The sequence below is a fragment of the Macaca fascicularis genome, chromosome 9, assembly GCF_037993035.2.
Source record: "Macaca fascicularis isolate 582-1 chromosome 9, T2T-MFA8v1.1".
Classification (NCBI taxonomy): Eukaryota; Metazoa; Chordata; class Mammalia; order Primates; family Cercopithecidae; genus Macaca; species Macaca fascicularis.
This window is the reverse complement of record NC_088383.1, coordinates 121,473,106-121,490,561: the sequence shown is the minus strand read 5'-3', so window position 1 is coordinate 121,490,561 and position 17,456 is coordinate 121,473,106. Positions and strand designations below refer to the sequence as shown.

At 39.0% G+C, this 17,456-nt stretch overlaps 1 protein-coding gene across 7 annotated transcripts; it reads left to right on the top strand.

Moving 5' to 3' along the window:
• The first annotated feature begins 113 nt into the window (after positions 1-113).
• On the top strand, positions 114-16,662 carry ZDHHC6 (zDHHC palmitoyltransferase 6). Of its 7 annotated transcripts, XR_012418208.1 has the most exons (12): positions 114-359; positions 1,443-1,922; positions 3,505-3,596; positions 4,768-4,927; positions 6,411-6,572; positions 8,584-8,637; positions 12,498-12,665; positions 13,351-13,426; positions 13,681-13,722; positions 14,438-14,583; positions 14,673-14,719; positions 16,055-16,662. XR_012418208.1 is itself a non-coding variant. In XM_074002704.1 (11 exons), exons 4-11 carry the CDS (start codon positions 4,898-4,900, stop codon positions 16,156-16,158), a joined length of 753 nt encoding a protein of 250 aa, XP_073858805.1. In that variant the 5' UTR covers positions 114-359; positions 1,443-1,922; positions 3,505-3,596; positions 4,860-4,897; the 3' UTR covers positions 16,159-16,662. The 7 variants fall into 7 exon arrangements, 6 of the variants coding, with proteins under 6 accessions (XP_073858805.1, XP_005566489.3, XP_073858806.1 ...); XM_074002704.1 differs by lacking the exon at positions 13,351-13,426 and having other exon boundaries at positions 4,860-4,927; XM_005566432.4 differs by lacking the exon at positions 13,351-13,426.
• Positions 16,663-17,456: the final 794 nt, after the last annotated feature.

Genomic DNA, 17,456 nt, shown 5'->3' with positions numbered 1-17,456 from the left:
TAGGAGAGTTTTTTTTCCCCTTCGTGTTCTGGGAATCGGCTCCGGATCCCCAAGCTACAGGTCACAGGAACTTGCTTCCGGAGGGAAGTTTGAGGCGGCGAACCCCCGGAAGTGACTGTAACGGAGACTGCGCAGGGGTCCTGAGCGGGAGAGTCGCGACGAGGGAGCTGGTCGAGAGGCATTTGGCTTGTAGCAGGTCCCGCACTCCAACCTTTCGCGGCCAGGGTTTGCTCTCTGCTTGTCCTGGACTGAGGTGCCCATGACGGAGTTATCCAAGGAGGAAGAAATCTGTTCCGGGTGAGCCCAGGCCGCCCCGGATATGCGATGGCTGAAGAGCGGACACCAGGGACCACACTGAGGTGGGAGTCAAGGCAGGGAATATAAGCAGGATTTTGGTGGTCTTTGCCCCCCCCAGAGTAGGAGCCGGCCCTCCTGAATGTTGAGACCGACCTGGCTTACTAGGATATTTCTTCCTTGGGTGAGGATTTATTTCTAAGCCCTGTGCTCGATGACTCGGGCGGGAAACTGAGGCACAAGTCAACAGCGTCTGCTCTGTGGTAGTCTGTATTATCTATGTAGCTCAGATCTTCTTCCAGATCTTCGGATCCTGTCCAGGCAGAGATGCCCTTTCACAAATCTCCCCCGAGTTCGCCGTCCTGCCTTCCGTTTCCCTCGCTCCAGGAGGCACTTCCTCTTCTTTCTTCCCTGGAATCTTCTAATTCAGGTTCTTCTCCTGTACTCTTCTGGTCATAATTTCACACACATCACACACACTCTCGCTGTCTCTCTTTCCTTCCTTTCCTGGCGTGCTCTCTTTGCTTTCACTCTCGCTCCTTTACTTTTGGGCCAGATTGACTGTTCTCTTGATGTTTGGGTGGCGGGATAGAGGGGAGACTGCAGGCAAATGGCATAGACCATGTCTGACTCACACTTGGCTTAATTCAAGACTTTAGAATTTCATAAAGGGAGTTCATTGACTTGCCTTCTATTCTGGTTCACCCGTTTGTGACCTTGGTCTAATCACTCAGCCTCTCTCAGCCAATTTCTATTCTGTGAAGAATTCGGAAACCGAATTAGATCAACTCTAAGGTCCTGGTTGTCAGTTCTAAAATTCTTTGTCTTAAACTATTCACTAAGCGTTGGATGGTGACAGTCCCCTGAGAAGCTGAGAAGGAATAAAAACAACTATTTTGGAATCATGTATCCAGTTTGCATACCATTCAAACTTGTACCATATTTTGGATAAGTTAAAAGTAATTCTTTTTGCCATTTGACAAGATATGCATCCCAAAGTGTAGTGCACTTGTGAGATGCTGTGCTGTAGGTGTTTATTGTAGTTAACAAGTATGGTATGTAATAAACCGTTTTTTGCGGGGTTTTTTGTTTGTTTGTTTTGTTTTGTTTTGTTTTTAACTGAACTTTCCTATTTTTGTTTTCTTTAGGTTGGGTTTGAGACCAAGATACTGGATTCTCCTAGTTAAGATAAAGAGCTTTGGGTGCCTGACAGTGAAAATGGTGTAATCTGCGTAACAGTTCACAGTTTGAAGGCATGACAGTTAAAGAACACACATGGACTTGTGGCACATGGAAATGTGCACACAGAAAAAGGACATCTATAATTCTTTAAAAGTAGGAAGGCGTTCTTCCTCGCCAAAATGGGTACATTCTGTTCAGTTATCAAGTTTGAAAATCTCCAAGAATTAAAGAGACTGTGTCACTGGGGTCCCATCATAGCCCTCGGTGTTATAGCAATATGTTCTACAATGGCCATGATTGACTCAGTGTTGTGGTATTGGCCCTTACATACAACTGGAGGAAGTGTGAATTTCATCATGTTGATAAATTGGACTGTCATGATTCTTTATAATTACTTCAATGCCATGTTTGTCGGTCCGGGCTTTGTCCCTCTGAGGTGGAAACCGGTAAGAAAGATTCTGTAAGACAATGAACTTTAATGATAATCACATATTTGGTTTTTGCCGTATTTGCTAACGAATAATACCAAACACAGCCTACTGTTTGTTCTCATAGAGACTAAGTGTATTACTCTAATCACTGATCACTTAGGCTCGGAGACTTTATTTCATATCTGTTTGAACAAATTGATCCAAAATAGCATTTGCCAAAGCGATTTTATTGAATATTTGTTCTCCTTTAAAAAAAAGATGGAGGTGGGGTGGGTTCATGGTCAAAAGTTTAGGAAACATCACATGTCATACACAGTGAGGCTTGGCTGTAGGACGTTTTTTCATGTAATACTTTTAACATCCCTTAGAACTGAGAAAAACGCTTTAGAAACTGCTGGTTTAAATCATAAAGTTTTAAAATCATTGCACTGAAAATTTAGCATTGAGAAGTATAGTCCAAATCCATTTATAGTTTAAAAACTACTGGGAAGTTTATGCTTCTGAATGTCCATGTTTCCTGCTAAGGGACGTCACCTGATGGCTTGTCAGAAAGGCAGAATCTTGGGCTCCACTTCAGACCTACTGAATCAGAACCTTTATTTTAATAAAGTGTCCAGGTGATTCTTAGGTATATTAAAGTTTGGGAAACACTGGTGTATATCGTGTGCTGTGTACTATTCGGAATGAGTACAGAGAAGGGCCAGACACAATTTGAATTCTGAAAGAGCTTATAACCTAAGCAAGAAACAAACGCACTTGTGCAAATCACTAAACTATTAAGTAGAATGTGATGGGTGCTGTTGAAGTTAGAAGAATTGAGCATTTTCAGTTGGGGACCTGAGGGAGGAGTGGGTATTTCCAAAGGAGATGGGGAAGAGGGCGTGCAGGTTGAGAGAATGGTGGGGGCACATATTCAGAAGCAATGGACAGCCCTGTGTGGCTGGGGAAAGACTATGTAGTGCAGAGACAGCTGAAACAAAGGCAGATCGTGATGGTCTGAAATACATGAGAATTTGTAGACCATAGAGAGTGTTAGGGGTTTTCAGGCAGAGTCTGACACAGTCAGAGTTGGGTTATAGGAATGTTATTTTGACAATACATGGTTTGTGCTAAAGAAAAACTACAGTAAAGGAGACTAGTTAGGAAGTGATTAAAGTGATAAAAATGATTAAAATGGCTCAAGAAAGGGGTAGTGACAGGGGTAATGTCAAGGAGGGAGCAGATTTCAGTAAGAGTATCAACTAATGCTTAACTCCTCCCTCTAAAATACCTGCCAAGTTGTCAGCTGCCTTTTTTTGAACTCCTCCATCCGCTAAGAATTGGGGTAAGTAGAACCAACTATGACATTGAATTTAGATGGAGCACAGGGAAGAAACATTTAAAAGGACTTCTGCGTAATTGGGAAAGTGATGCTGCTCTTACCAGAAAATTGTTATATAAAAATATAAAATATTCTTATATATCCTCAAATAAGAGGACTGGAAGTGCAAGTTAAGACTCCCTCCTTCCCCTGTCTCCCATAAAAGAAAATCATACCTTAGGAATCATACTTGGGTTCAAGTATCTGATGCATTTTTGTTTCTGTTTTGCTGCCAAGGAAATTTCTCAGGATACCATGTATCTCCAGTATTGTAAAGTCTGCCAAGCATACAAGGCACCACGTTCACATCACTGCAGAAAGTGTAACAGGTACCTGTCTTTCTTGCTGTTCAGAGAGGATTGATCAACTAATTACTAATGTTTTCATTGTTCCTTCTACTACATTAGTGCTACTTCTATTCACTGCAAGGTTGCCATATTATAAAAAATACTGTCAAAATACTTGTATCCATAATCGCCATTTGATACTTAAATTATCCAGATAATGAATAGATTTAATTCTTCTTTGTTACAAGTGAAAAGCTTTTCTGGAAAAATACAGATTTACTTTGCCTCTTGTCCTGCGAGAACAAGGGGAAAATTATACTTTAAGTTTGTTTCCAGATATCAAGATTAATTGTGTTAGTCAGCTGCCATCTGGCCTAACTTTAGAATTGTTCTGAGTCTAAATTATAAGGGAGATCTGCTTTCCCCATGACTTATTGACAAACATTTACACTGTATACAAATCTAATAATCCAGGTGCCTGTTATCACAAATGTTTTAATATCAAAAACTTAATCAGAAGAAAACTATTAAAAATGTGAAATAATCTGTGACCTTTTTTAATGAACAGCTGTAATCACTGATTAGTAAGAAATTTAGAGAACTGTTGAAAGCAAATGAAGTTTTATTTGAGGCCAGAACATTGTCTTCTATCAACAGTAAGGAACAGATGCACGGCAAGACTTTGCTTATTATACCATATCTTATATTCTGGAGTTTGCTTGCTTAGCTCAGAGATCCACTAACTAAAGGATACTATGAGAACAGGAAGGAAGTTACATGTGTCTGTCTGAGTCCATTAACCCCAATGGAGGTTTATAAGGGATTTGTTGAGTCTACTGTAGGTCACTTGGGTCACTGCACTTACAAGCTGGAAGAAATCCAGGAACCATGCTCATTTCTTTATAATGAGCATTAGAAAGAGACCTTTCAATGGGTCTCCTGACTTCTTTAAACAAATACTTGTAGCTGACATCTTTTCCTCAGAAGCTGTTAGAAAGCCTGCCCTTTCCTGTGCTGTTCAGAATTTAAAAGGAGTCACTGTTCATAATTGTGTAAAAGCTCATAAAGATTTTTCTTTCTGTTCCATGAAGTATAATTCTCCCATAGCTCATGGACATGCTGGATTCCTATTTGCTTGATCTTTTGAAGACCAAAGTTATTTAAAGTAGACAGGATTTTCTGCCTCATGTTTTATGTAAATTTTTCTTGTTAGATGTGTGATGAAGATGGACCATCACTGTCCTTGGATCAACAACTGTTGTGGTTACCAAAATCATGCTTCGTTCACACTGTTTCTCCTTTTAGCACCACTGGGTTGTATCCATGCTGCTTTCATTTTTGTGATGACTATGTACACACAGCTTTATAATCGGGTAAGTGAAAATGAAAATGTTTTGTTATAAAATCATCCATGCAAGATTAAATGGTAGTTATCAACATTTAAGAGTTTCATTTGGAAATATGCTTTCTGTGATTTAGTTGGGGAAATAGAACTTTGTTTTACTGATATATGGGTTCCTTTTTAGAAAGCATTAAAACTTAAATTTTGAGATGAGGAAAGATGATTTCTTCTGAAAACTTACCTTACATGCTCTAGATGAAGCTGATAAATATTTTAATACTTTATATGTAATTTGTTAGACTTCAAACTGAATAGTTATGGAAAGAATAGTGAGAAGAAAGACAACACTGGTGCTTCCCACTTCCATCCCATTCATGTGGCAAGTTGTAGTTCTTTGTTCATTTCTGATTCTAGTGCCCTGGAACGTGGCTCATGGAGCAGATACATACCATAAAATATAAACAGATTAAACCAGCAAGAGATCAAGTTGATTTATGGGCAAGTAGTCATGAGATAAAGTTCAGGGGACACAAACAAAACTCCCTAAAGAGGCCTCGAAAGTAAACGAGAAACACACACCTGATGGGACTGCCAAACTGTAGAGTCTGTCTTTTGGGGAGGGGACAGCCCATATTTGATCTGCAAGCTTGTGATGTTTGGAAATTCTAGCCCAGAACAATCTGAAAATCTGGATTTTTATGTGAAATCTCTTGATTTTTAAATGTTGGCACCTAATTCTGAATGTTGAAACTTTATGCAGGCCAGGCAGCACACATCTGTGGCCATATTTGGCCTGCATTTTATCAGTTCTTCACCACTGTTTGTAAAACATGAGGGAAGAAACTACTGAATCCTAGGCAGCGCTTGTCACCGTGGAAGAATACTGCAGCGTAGAATAGCAAGGAGAAGAGAGAAGACATAGTTCTGGTTTAGATTAGTGTCTAGTGTTGTCTATGCATGTTGGTAAGGTCTCCTTGACACTTACTGAGGAAACAACAACAACAAAAAGTAACATTTGAGAAAACTAAGAATGATACCCTGCACATCGGTCTGAGCTCGTTACAATATTAATTAAAAATAGCTGGCCGGAGCGGTGGCTCACGCCTGTAATCCTAGCACTTTGGGAGGCCGAGGCGGTGTGTTTCACAAGGTCAGGAGTTCGAGCAGCCTGGCCAATCTGGTGACACCATGTCTCTACTAAAACTACAAAAAATTAGCCAGGTGTGATGGTACACGCCTGTAGTCCCAGCTACTCAGGAGGCTGAGGCAAGAAAATCGCTTGAACCCGGGAGGTGGAGGTTGCAGTGAGTCAAGATCACGCCACTGCACTCCAGCCTGGGCGACAGAGTGAGACTCCGACTCAAATAAATCAATAAAATAAAAATAGCTGTGTTTGCTTTGGCCACAGGGCCATGTTGTCATCTCTTTGATCAGGTTATTTTACATGTCACAGTAGAGTCTGACCAGTTACCATAACCAAATATTTTGTGTGTGTGCTGTTGTTGCTGTGATAGCTCTCCTTTGGGTGGAACACAGTGAAGATTGACATGAGTGCAGCCCGGAGAGATCCTCTTCCAATTGTTCCATTTGGATTAGCTGCATTTGCTACCACCTTGTTTGCCTTGGGATTAGCTTTAGGAACAACCATAGCTGTTGGGATGTTGTTTTTTATCCAGGTAAGCATCTCAGTTACGTCTAGTCAAAAGTGTCAAGTTGTTGGGACTGATTGAACAGAAAGAGATAAAGACTGTATTTAAGTGTGCAGTATGAAATGGAAATTAGTTTTGCTTATTTCATTTAGGTAACTAATCTCCTGTGTATTCTTCAGATAATTTTGATTTAATTTTGCCAGAATTTCTAGGTATTGATTTAGTTTTTCAAATGTTAACTTGGAGTTAGGTAAGTTCTGGAGCACTTCAAAATTGAGAGAGCACTTCTCACCTGTACAGTCTCTCTTGCTCTTCACCTCCACCCCAATAGAGGAGTCCGACAGATGATTAATTCATTGATTCTCAAAAAGGTTAAGTGACTTACCCAATGTCACCCATTCATATACTTGGTAAACATTAATGTTATTTTATAATAGTATCTATTTAATAATAGTAGTAATCATAATATAGCTAACATTTATTGAGCACTTATTATGTGTAAGGCACTGTTTTAGGCACTTTACATGTATTAGCTCATTTAATCTCCGTAACAGCCCTATGATAAAGATGCTATTTAATGCCTACTCTGATGAATCATTCTGCTAATTTCTGAGGCTACAAAAATGATAATGAAGAGGTAGCTGCCCTTAGGAACTGACAGTTAATATTAAACAGTTAATCCAGGGCCATATGTCATAGATTTATGTGCAAAGTGCTATGAGAGCACAGAGGAGGACCTGGCTCTGAAGGGACCAAAAACCATTCTTTTTTTTTTTTTTTTTTTTTGAGATGGAGTCTCACTCTGTCGTCCAGGCTAGAGTCCAATGGTGCGAACTCAGCTCACTGCAACCTCCGCCTTCCGGGTTTAAGCAGTTCTCTGCCTCAGCCTCCCAAGTAGCTGGGATTACAGGCGCCTGCCACCACACCCGGTTAATTTGTGTGTTTTTAGTGGAAACAGAGCTTCACCATCTTGGCCAGGCTGGTCTTGAACCCCTGACTTTGTGATCCACCTGCCTCGGCCTCCCAAAGTCCTGGGATTATAGGCGTGAACCACTGCGCCTGGCCCAAAAACCATTCTTATGACTTATTGCATTCACATAATTCTTTCATTGATTCATTGAAGGCCTACTGTGGGCCAGGTATTATCCACTAGGCCCTTGGAATAGAATGAGGACTCCTGGGCCAAGGCTTTTTATTTTTTTTTGTTGTTGTTTGTTTGTTTGTTCGTTTGTTTTGAGACGGAGCCTGACTCTGTTGGCCCAGGCTGGAGTGCAATGGCACGATCTCAGCTCATTGCAGCCTCCGCCAAGGCTGTTTCTAATATACTACACCGTCTCTCTGAAGGCACAGCCAGACTTTAAGGGAACTCTTGGTTTTAAAATAATCTGGTTTTGTTTATACTTTATTATCGTCTACTAGCCTGGGACCAAATTCTTTGAAAAATTTCCCCCAATGCCTCTAATTTAGAATCATATTAGAAATAAACTAAGATCCTATAATATAAAAGCCTGTATATGTGGAATCAGTCATACCTAGGAAAATCAAATAATAAAGACTGAATACATTCATTATTTTTAAGGCAAGTGAAATATTGAGGTTGACTGAAATGAGTCACTGTTACTTCTCATAAATAGATTAGTCATAAATTTAGTTAGTTAAAAATAATGATAAAAGATTTTAATAGCAAATTACAAGTAAGCACTGATTAAATGGATTATATCAGTGTTTTATTAATACTCGCAAAACCTTGCTCTGAAAATAGTACTTATGACATGAAGTTTGATTACCATACTAGATTCAGGTTTGATTATGGATAGGTGTAATCATTGTTTCGGAGAGGTACTGTGGTGCAGTAGTTAAGAACGAGGACTTCGGAGTCAGATGGCTGACGTGGTAATTGTGGTACTTAACCTCTGTTTTCCTTGGTATCTTTATCAATGGAATGGAGTAATAAAAGCTGTCTCAGAGAATTATGAATATGATAATCTTAAAGAAACCAAGGTCACATTATTAAATTTTACTATCATTTAATTTCCAGATGAAAATAATTCTCAGAAACAAAACTTCTATTGAGTCATGGATTGAAGAGAAGGTAAGTTTTAATTATTTCTTCAATATTAAAAAAGTATATTAATAAAGGACTGGTAAAGTCCTCAGTATTAATAAAGTCTGTTAATAGACCGGATTAACGAAAAGTGCCTGAAAGTGAAGACATGGCTGCCAAATGGCTACCATAAGTCATTTGCATGCCACATAAAAGGTGAATATAGGAAACATTTTTATTCGTTCTATAACTCCCACAGAAATGTGCTTCTCATACACCCTGAGTGGTTGCAGAGGCCTAAGCCACACGTCAAACCATCTGTTCGTTCTCTCTTAGACTAAAAGAGAAAGCAACCCATTTGGAAAGGAGCTTCCACCCTACCAAGCTGCCATCAAGTTTTCCTCAATGTTTTAGACATTCAATGAAGCTCCTAACATTTAGCTCATCACAGACCTCACAGCCTCCAATACTTCATGCTGTCCATTGTGATTCTAGCGTGAAACACAAATCTGACTACCCTGCTCCCTGTTTAAAACTTCTCAGAGCCTCACCATTCCTGTGGCAGGGATTGAAACCCACATACCTGCAGGGTCTGGGCAGATAACGTCCATGAAGGGGAGCAAGCCTGTATACCAAAGAGTTGCCTGGCAGACCAAGCTGATTGTTGCCAGAGGGGAATATTCACAATTTCCAAATTACAAAATAGGGAGAAGAATAGCATCGTTTTATATCTTTACAAATCTCTTTAGTGTCTGACTTAAGAGAAGACAGTTGGATTCTCACTTCTGCATTCAGTCTGTTGAGATGTATTGCTTCGATTGAAGTATGTGAAGATCCAGCCTCACAGAGATAAGTAGGTAGAAAAGGATAGAGTATTTTAATAGGCCTTTTACATGATAATAGTGGATGTTCTTCCATATTACATTGAAAACTTGACAAGTGATATTTCTTATCAGTAAGATTTGTATACCTTTTTATTTTAAAACTCATCAGCCTATCTTGCTCTTTGAATGAATCTTTTACCAGTATGTGGTTTTATGTAACATCAGGCATTGGTCATTTGGGAGATACTGATTTATGGGGTTATGTAGATTTTCCAAACGTTAAACACCTTTCGTTATACAATATCCCAAAACTGCATTCACTTATGTCAATGTATTAGTTTTATAAGAAAAAAATCCTTAAGTATTGGAAAGCTGTCAAGCTCACAGTGGTAGATGCAAGTTTTTTTTTTTTTTTAATTCTAATATGCATTTGAAAGCCTTATTTTTTTATCATCAACCCACACTGTCAGTCAGTTCCCTTGAAGTGACTGCCTGACTGTTCATTTTTGAGAAAATGTTCACCAAGTACTAAAGTCCAGATAACCTGAGTTTGCTAAATTACTCATTCTTTCAAGTAAAAATAGTGTTACATTAAAAAAGCTGGCTCTCCAGCTTTTGTTACCTTACAGCTTAACAACTATTTTCCTTGAGATGATCATTCTACTTGGGCACGCTTTATGTATACTTCTCATTTTGTCACACAGACTGTTAAAAGTAAAGAACATCTCCTTGAGAATTGAGATTTAATGTTTAAAAATAACTTTTACTGCTTCATCAAGGATGTTCTTACATGAAATTGCTCATAATGACTACCAACACAGTTTGGTGCCACTGCCCTGGTTTCTGCTAAGATGCCAACAGTTTTATTCACCATTGCAAATGTCAACATAACGAAAAGACAAATAACATTTCAGTGTTATTATGAAAATAGCTTGGCCTTAATGACTAGCAAGAAAAAGTCTTGAAAACTCAAACTGATCTTCAAAGCATGCTTTGAGAGCCACTGATGTACAGGTTTTAGGTGTGAGCTTCTTAGCTTCTACATAAATAAGACCTTTTATGACTTCTTTTTTTGTTTTTTGGCGACGGAGTCTCACTCTGTTGCCCAGGCTGGAGTGCAGTGGCACAATCTTGGCTCACTGCAACCTCCACCTCCTGGGTTCAAGTGATTCTCCTTCCTTAGCCTCCCAAGTAGCTGGGATTAAAAGATGTATGCCACCACGCCCAGCTAAGTTTTGTATTTTTAGTAGAGACAGGCTTTCACCATGTTGGCCAGGCTGGTCTCAAACTCCTGACCTCAAGTAATCCACCCATCTCAGCCTCCCAAAGTGCTGGGATTACAGGCATGAGCCACTGCACCCAGCTGACTTCTTTTTATCTACTTCTCCTGCCTCATTTCCTACCCTTCTCTACACTGTCTGTCACACTTGATACTAAATTACTCATAGTTTGTACATCTTATGCTGCTGTATCCTTGCACATGTTGTTCCCTCTGCCTAGAATGCTCTTCACTCTCATTTTGCCTGATTTCTTCCTTCTCAAGACTTAGTTAAGGTATTGTTTCTCCCAAGGACCCTTCCTGGACATTCCCTAGACTTGGCTAAGTACTTTTGTTTCCTTTGTTCCCTTTTCCCATAGCATCTACCACACCCCTTCGTCACCTTTTAACACACAATATTGATAGAATCCTAACTTCATGGAGTGTTTCTGTTAGGGAAAGACATGTCTTAGTCATTTTATAAATGACTCTTATATTTACCAGCTTTTCTTTGTAAATAGCCTAGATCTCTGTTCTTTGAAATTCAGTCCATTTTGAAGACTCTGAAGCTTTTGTTTATAAAAAAGAAAAAAATTATTCTTTACTTTCTGGGGAGGATGAATTTATATAATTTAGTAGATTCATATGCATTATAGTTTAATAATTATTTTAGTAAATAGTTAACTTTCATATCACTTAACAGATAATTGCAATAACATTTTCCATAAAACATTGTCCCCTGATAATCAAATATTTAAAAATATCATTTCTGATAAGCATAATAAATATATTGACATTAGATTAACATTTTTTTTATTATTTTTGCTAATAACCAAGGCTCCTTATAAACCGATGCTACATTTAGAAATTACTTCAGATGAGACTGAGTATGCTCAGTGGTATGGCCATACACTAGAAATTATTTCCGAATTGGCACTTTATTGCTGAGTAAAAAATTCAAACAAATGACCATATTAAATTTATAGGAAATTTCTAGAAATTACCAGGTACTATCTACAACAAATTTGAAGGGTTTGTACACTTATTGTTAAAATAAATAATGTATCTTTGTACCACTAGGTGTCAGTGGAACTTAAGAAATCCAAAGCCAGTTTATTTCCTTAAGTTAAAGCTAACAATTTAAATGCGTGGAATATAATTTATGCAAGCTGAATAGTTATGTACATGCATAACATGTACATATAAATGCATATATGAGTATGTATACATGTGTGATAGTATAAAAAAGAAAGAAGATCTGTATATACCTGCTAGCTTTAAAAAATGTTTTTCATAAAACAACTCTCCTATTACACCTTTCCTGGCCATTCCCATGGGCATCACTGCCACCCAGGATACAACTGTTACTTTCTGATACAACTGTTACATTCTGATGCACACCGCAGAACCTTGACTAAAACAGTTCCATCCTGAATAAACCCTTACCTTTCTCCTGAATCTGTTTATCAGCATCCCTTCTATATACCTGAATTGTTTTGTATTGCTGAACAACCAGGAGCATTGAGGACTTTTTATATATGAGATAAAGTTAGCTAACTCTTTTAGTAAGCCTTTATGAGTGCTTATTCCTAAAGAAACCCTGTCAGATATTTCCTAGGTAATCGTGTACAAGGTTGGTGTTCTGTATCAGGTTCTTCCTGTACTGTGATGAAGTTGTCTATTGCTTCCGTGTACACTAATATTACAGCTAGGAGGAATTATTTTTATGAATGCTAGAAACTTGAGAAATAAGTGTTCTCAATAATATATTACTAAAGGCCACTTAGACAGAGGCAGCGGCCATCTTATATCTTTGTTACCCACAGGCTAAAGATCGAATTCAGTATTATCAACTAGATGAAGTCTTTGTTTTTCCATATGATATGGGAAGTAGATGGAGGAACTTTAAACAGGTATTTACGTGGTCAGGGGTCCCTGAAGGAGATGGACTTCAGTGGCCAGTAAGAGAAGGCTGTCACCAGTACAGCTTAACAGTGAGTATTTTTGTTAAATAGCCCTTCCTTTTTGCCTCACCTTCTTTCCCTTAACTCCCCCTCAACTCAAGTGACATGTTGTAGTAAAATAAGTAATACGAATGTTTTCACTCTGTCAAAATGAATCTAATAATTCTAAATCTCTCCTTATATCATGTCTCTCCCTTTATTTCAGTATCTCCTTAACTCTCTATACCTGTGAGATAAAGTCCTGATCCCTTAACATAGTTTTATGAAATCTGACCAGAAATTACCTTCCAACTTACAGTATCATATGAATTCCTTATACATTCCTGTCACCCAACTTTGCCCACAATTTTTTCATCTTACGTGACCTCCACTCTATCTAAAATTATTAAGACTCGTTCCAGTCTTACCTCTTCCATAAAGTCTAACTTACCCCCGTAGACTCATCTGAATTTGGCATTGAATCACATACTACTCTATGGTAGCTCACGAAGTCCCATTTTTTTATTTAATTCTGGTATCTTATATCTGTAACATCATAAGATTCTAGGACAGAGATCATGAGTTATCTTTATTTCTCCTATTATATCTAATATAGTGCTATTTAATAGTAGCTCTGTCAAAATAAGTTATAATGATGACTTTTATTCATTCATTCAACTTCATTGTTAAATGTTCTTCATTATTCATTTGTAGTGTGTCTGCTATGTCTCTACAGAATCAGTGACTCTCAGTGTTTTCACCTGAGAAGCTTCATGAGGGCAGAGAATATACTCCCTGATCCCTGGGCCACAGTAAGCACTCTAGGAATATACACAGATGAGGACGTTAGAGAGTGAATAGCGAGAGGAAAGCCTCGCTCTCAGCCCCTGGTTCTTAGCATAGGGCCTTTTTTCCATGCTGAAACAACCTGTGGCCTTTAAATTATCAGCAACTTGAAATGCTGGAAAATTGGGGGTTTGCCGTATCACTTTGACAGTTGATGAGGAAAGGCTATTTTTCAACATTGAGACAAGAGATTTCATTTTTTTCTCTTTATTTCTTCCAGATAGAACAGTTGAAACAAAAAGCAGATAAGAGAGTCAGAAGTGTAAGTACTTCTTTTGCAGGGGTAATGTTTTTTTTCTTTTGTTAGGCTCTGTACTTCCATACAGTTTTTTTAATTGACTGACTAGAAACCAATTGTTGGCTTTTATTAAATAGTATTCCTTAATACATTTGTTGAAATTTGATGCAGTTAACTTTTGTTTTTATTTAAATAGTTGGGACTAGAGGTTGGGAGGAATTTAGTCAATTTATATTGCCAACATAGGAAAATAATTATCCTCAATACAGCTCCTTAATGTGAAACCTATCCTTACAACTGTGTTGTTGGATATGATGGCCACCAGCCATATGTGGCTGTTTTATTTAAATTTGTTAAAATTAAATAAATTTTAAAATTCAGTTTCTTATTTGAGTTTACCACATTGTAAGTGCTCACTCAGTGGCTGCATGTGTCAAGTGCTGCTGCATTGGATAGCACACATACAGAACATTTCCATCATAGCAGAATGTTCTCAGCCCTGCTCTAACTTTAATTCTTAGCTATAGGCTTGAAATGAAGAGTAAGAAAAGCCTTGAGAACTAGAAACATCAGTTGCTTCCCAGGGAAGGGGATGGGGAACTGGGAGTTTCCCCTAGAAGGGGAACTAGAAGGCTTGTCACTGGATATTTTGGATCTCCCTTTAAAATTTGAAATTCAGACTTAAATCTCAGATATCATGGGTGGATATTTAAAGGTTTCTTCTGATCACTGATGACAGGTTCGCTATAAAGTAATAGAAGATTATAGTGGTGCCTGCTGCCCTTTGAATAAAGGAATCAAAACCTTCTTCACAAGCCCCTGCACTGAAGAACCTCGAATACGGCTACAAAAAGGGGAATTCATTTTAGCCACAAGAGGTTTACGGTAAGTAATAGGAAGTACTGCATTTCTTATTCGATGACAAAATCAGTATATAGCCTAAAAAATTAACTTTAATCTTTTAAATATTTCAGATACTGGTTGTATGGAGACAAAATCCTTGATGATTCCTTTATAGAAGGTATGGAAATGGAACGACATGTTTAAAGGACAAGACTATTAGCAATAATTCCACATTTTACAAGAGTAACTTTTATAAACCAGTCATGCCTAATGCATTAGGGGAACTGCATAGAAGGGCATATGACTAAGCAACAAAAGGAACCTCCTTATATATTTCTCTATAGCTCTTGTATTTTTCAGGTCTTTTTAATGATAGCTAACATTTGAGCTCATAACTATGTGACAAGTACTTGTATAAGTGCTTCCCTTAAGGTGTAAAAGTCCCCAAAAGACCTCGGAGGTAGGCACTATCATTTACATTCTATGGAGGGAACTCTGAAGCACAGAGAGGCAACTTGCCCATAGCTATGCACTGAAAACAGATGGAGCGAGGGCTTAACGCCAAGCAATCTGACTCCACATTCTGTGCATCAAACCCCTGTACTGTTTGCTCCCCCCACTTTGAATGAGCATTTTTCTTATTATAAAAACCAGTAGATTAAAACTTTGCGTATGTTTTTTCTTTTCTTAATTTAAGTTTTATAATTGTTTCTTTTTAAAGTTAAGATTAGCTCGGGATGTTCTTTAAAAAACAGTTGGGGTTAATCAGAAATTAACTTCTTATGACGGCCGTGATCTAGAAATGTATATGTTAGGCCAGGTGCGTGACTCATGCCTGTAATCCCAGGACTTTGGGAGACCAAGGCAGATGGATCACTTGAGGTCAGGAGTTCAAGACCAGCCTGGCCAACATGGTGAAACTCCATCTCTACTAAAAATATAAAAATTAGCTGGCATGGTGGCATGCGCCTGTAATCCCAGCTGCTCCGGAGGCTAAGGCAGGAGAATTGCTTGAACCCAGGAAGCGGAGGTTGCAATGAGCCGAGATTGTGCCACTGCACTCCAGCCTAGGTGACACAGCAAGACTCCATCTCAAAAAAAGAAAAAGAAATATGTATGTTAGAAAAAGTCTAAAAAGGAAATTTACAAAGACTACAAGAAGATAGTTCCCTGGAAAAGACGTAGTGTGATGGTGTGCCAAACACCTTTCCTGATCATACACATATAAGTAAACACCATACTGAGTTCCCCCCGACTCTAGTTAGGAGCTGTCTTTAACCACATTAGTCCCTATTCTGGATCATAGAATTTGGGAAATATCTGTTCCTAGCTTGTAATAAACATTTAAAAACCTTAATTTTTTTCCCCTTTAAACTGTGCTTATATTAGATAGCAAAGAGGGGAATAAAAGTCTGACCAAAAGCTTATTAATTTGAAGTAATAGGACTTACTGCTTTCAGTAATGTCACTCACCCATCAGACAATTTCACCTCAATTTCGTTTTCTCCCTCAGGTGTTTCAAGAATAAGGGGATGGTTCCCTAGAAAATGTGTGGAAAAGTGTCCCTGTGATGCTGAAACAGATCAAGCCCCAGAGGGCGAGAAGAAAAATAGATAGCTGCTGTTAAAATGAAATTATCCTTTAAGTCTGCTTAATTACTTGAAAATTGTACATATTACTAAAGAATTATGCAAAGAGCCTACTCTGGTTAAGATGTTCTTTTCCTCAAAGGTGCCCTAGTGCCATGATTTAAATATTTTTATTACCGTTTTGAAATGGAGAAGCCATTCTGCATATGCCTTTGATTTCCTGCCCCTCTTTACCACCTCTTCCTCCCCGGTAAAGGAAAAACATTTCACCCAAGTAAGTTAGCGGCAGTTTCTCTAGGATTTTCTTAGGCACTGCACACTCTGGACCTCACCTGCAGATACAGTTCCCCCCTTGCCAGGAGCATCTGCATGTGGTACTTCTCTTTTCCCTCAGTTGGTATTTCTTATATGATATTCCAGATACTATAGAACTCAATTTGTCAGATTCAGTATAAGCTCAGATTTTGTTACCTGTCTTTTAATAATGCAAATTTTGTCAAATCAAATAAAGATCAATGGATGTTCTGTATAATCAGGTTTTACTTAAAGCATTTTTCTTTTCGCCAACTAAAAAGGTTCATCCTAGTTCCTTATGGAAAAACTGCTCTGCTGCCCTGTGGACAGTTGGCATCTTAAAACATGTCTTAAGACATGACACACTTGCTTCAACATATTAACCCTATTAACGGGATATTGTGGTCATAGTGATGGCAGTGGATGGCAGCAGTGGCCCAAAGGGGGTTGAGGGGGAGCCGTGATAGGCAGGAGCCAAGCATAGCTACAGCTGCCCAGTCATGGCTGCAGACCTGGGCATCCCTGTGCTCTAGGGGGCCCAGGGGAACCCCCCCCCACCACCACCACCAACCACCTGGCCTCTCCCTGCTCCTGGCACTCGCTCTGGAGTAAAGGTGAGGCCAAGCCCAGGTGCTGTCGGGATCTGGACAGGTGTTCGTGAGCTCTGAGTGGTGTTGACACACCGGCGCCCTGCTGCCTAGGCCCCCTCCGGGCTTTGGGCTGCCAGCCATAGAGGGTTCCAGCTGGTAAAGCAACACCCCAAGGATCCCATGGCAGTAGTGTTCTAGACCACACATAGTGATACCAAACTACTCATGTACCCTTGAGTAAAAAACTGAATCTGAGTGGTAGGATCCTAGCTGGTGGACTTGAATGCTTAAGTTGGGCTTGTCTAAACGTAAGAGTAGAATCACAGAAGGAAAGAGAAAGCCTATTTCTCTGGACTTCAGAAACCTTTCCAAGGCAGGGAATGTGACGCTTTGGGGGCCAGGCTTGTAATAGTTAAGGATAAGGGAAGAGCACTTGGGAATT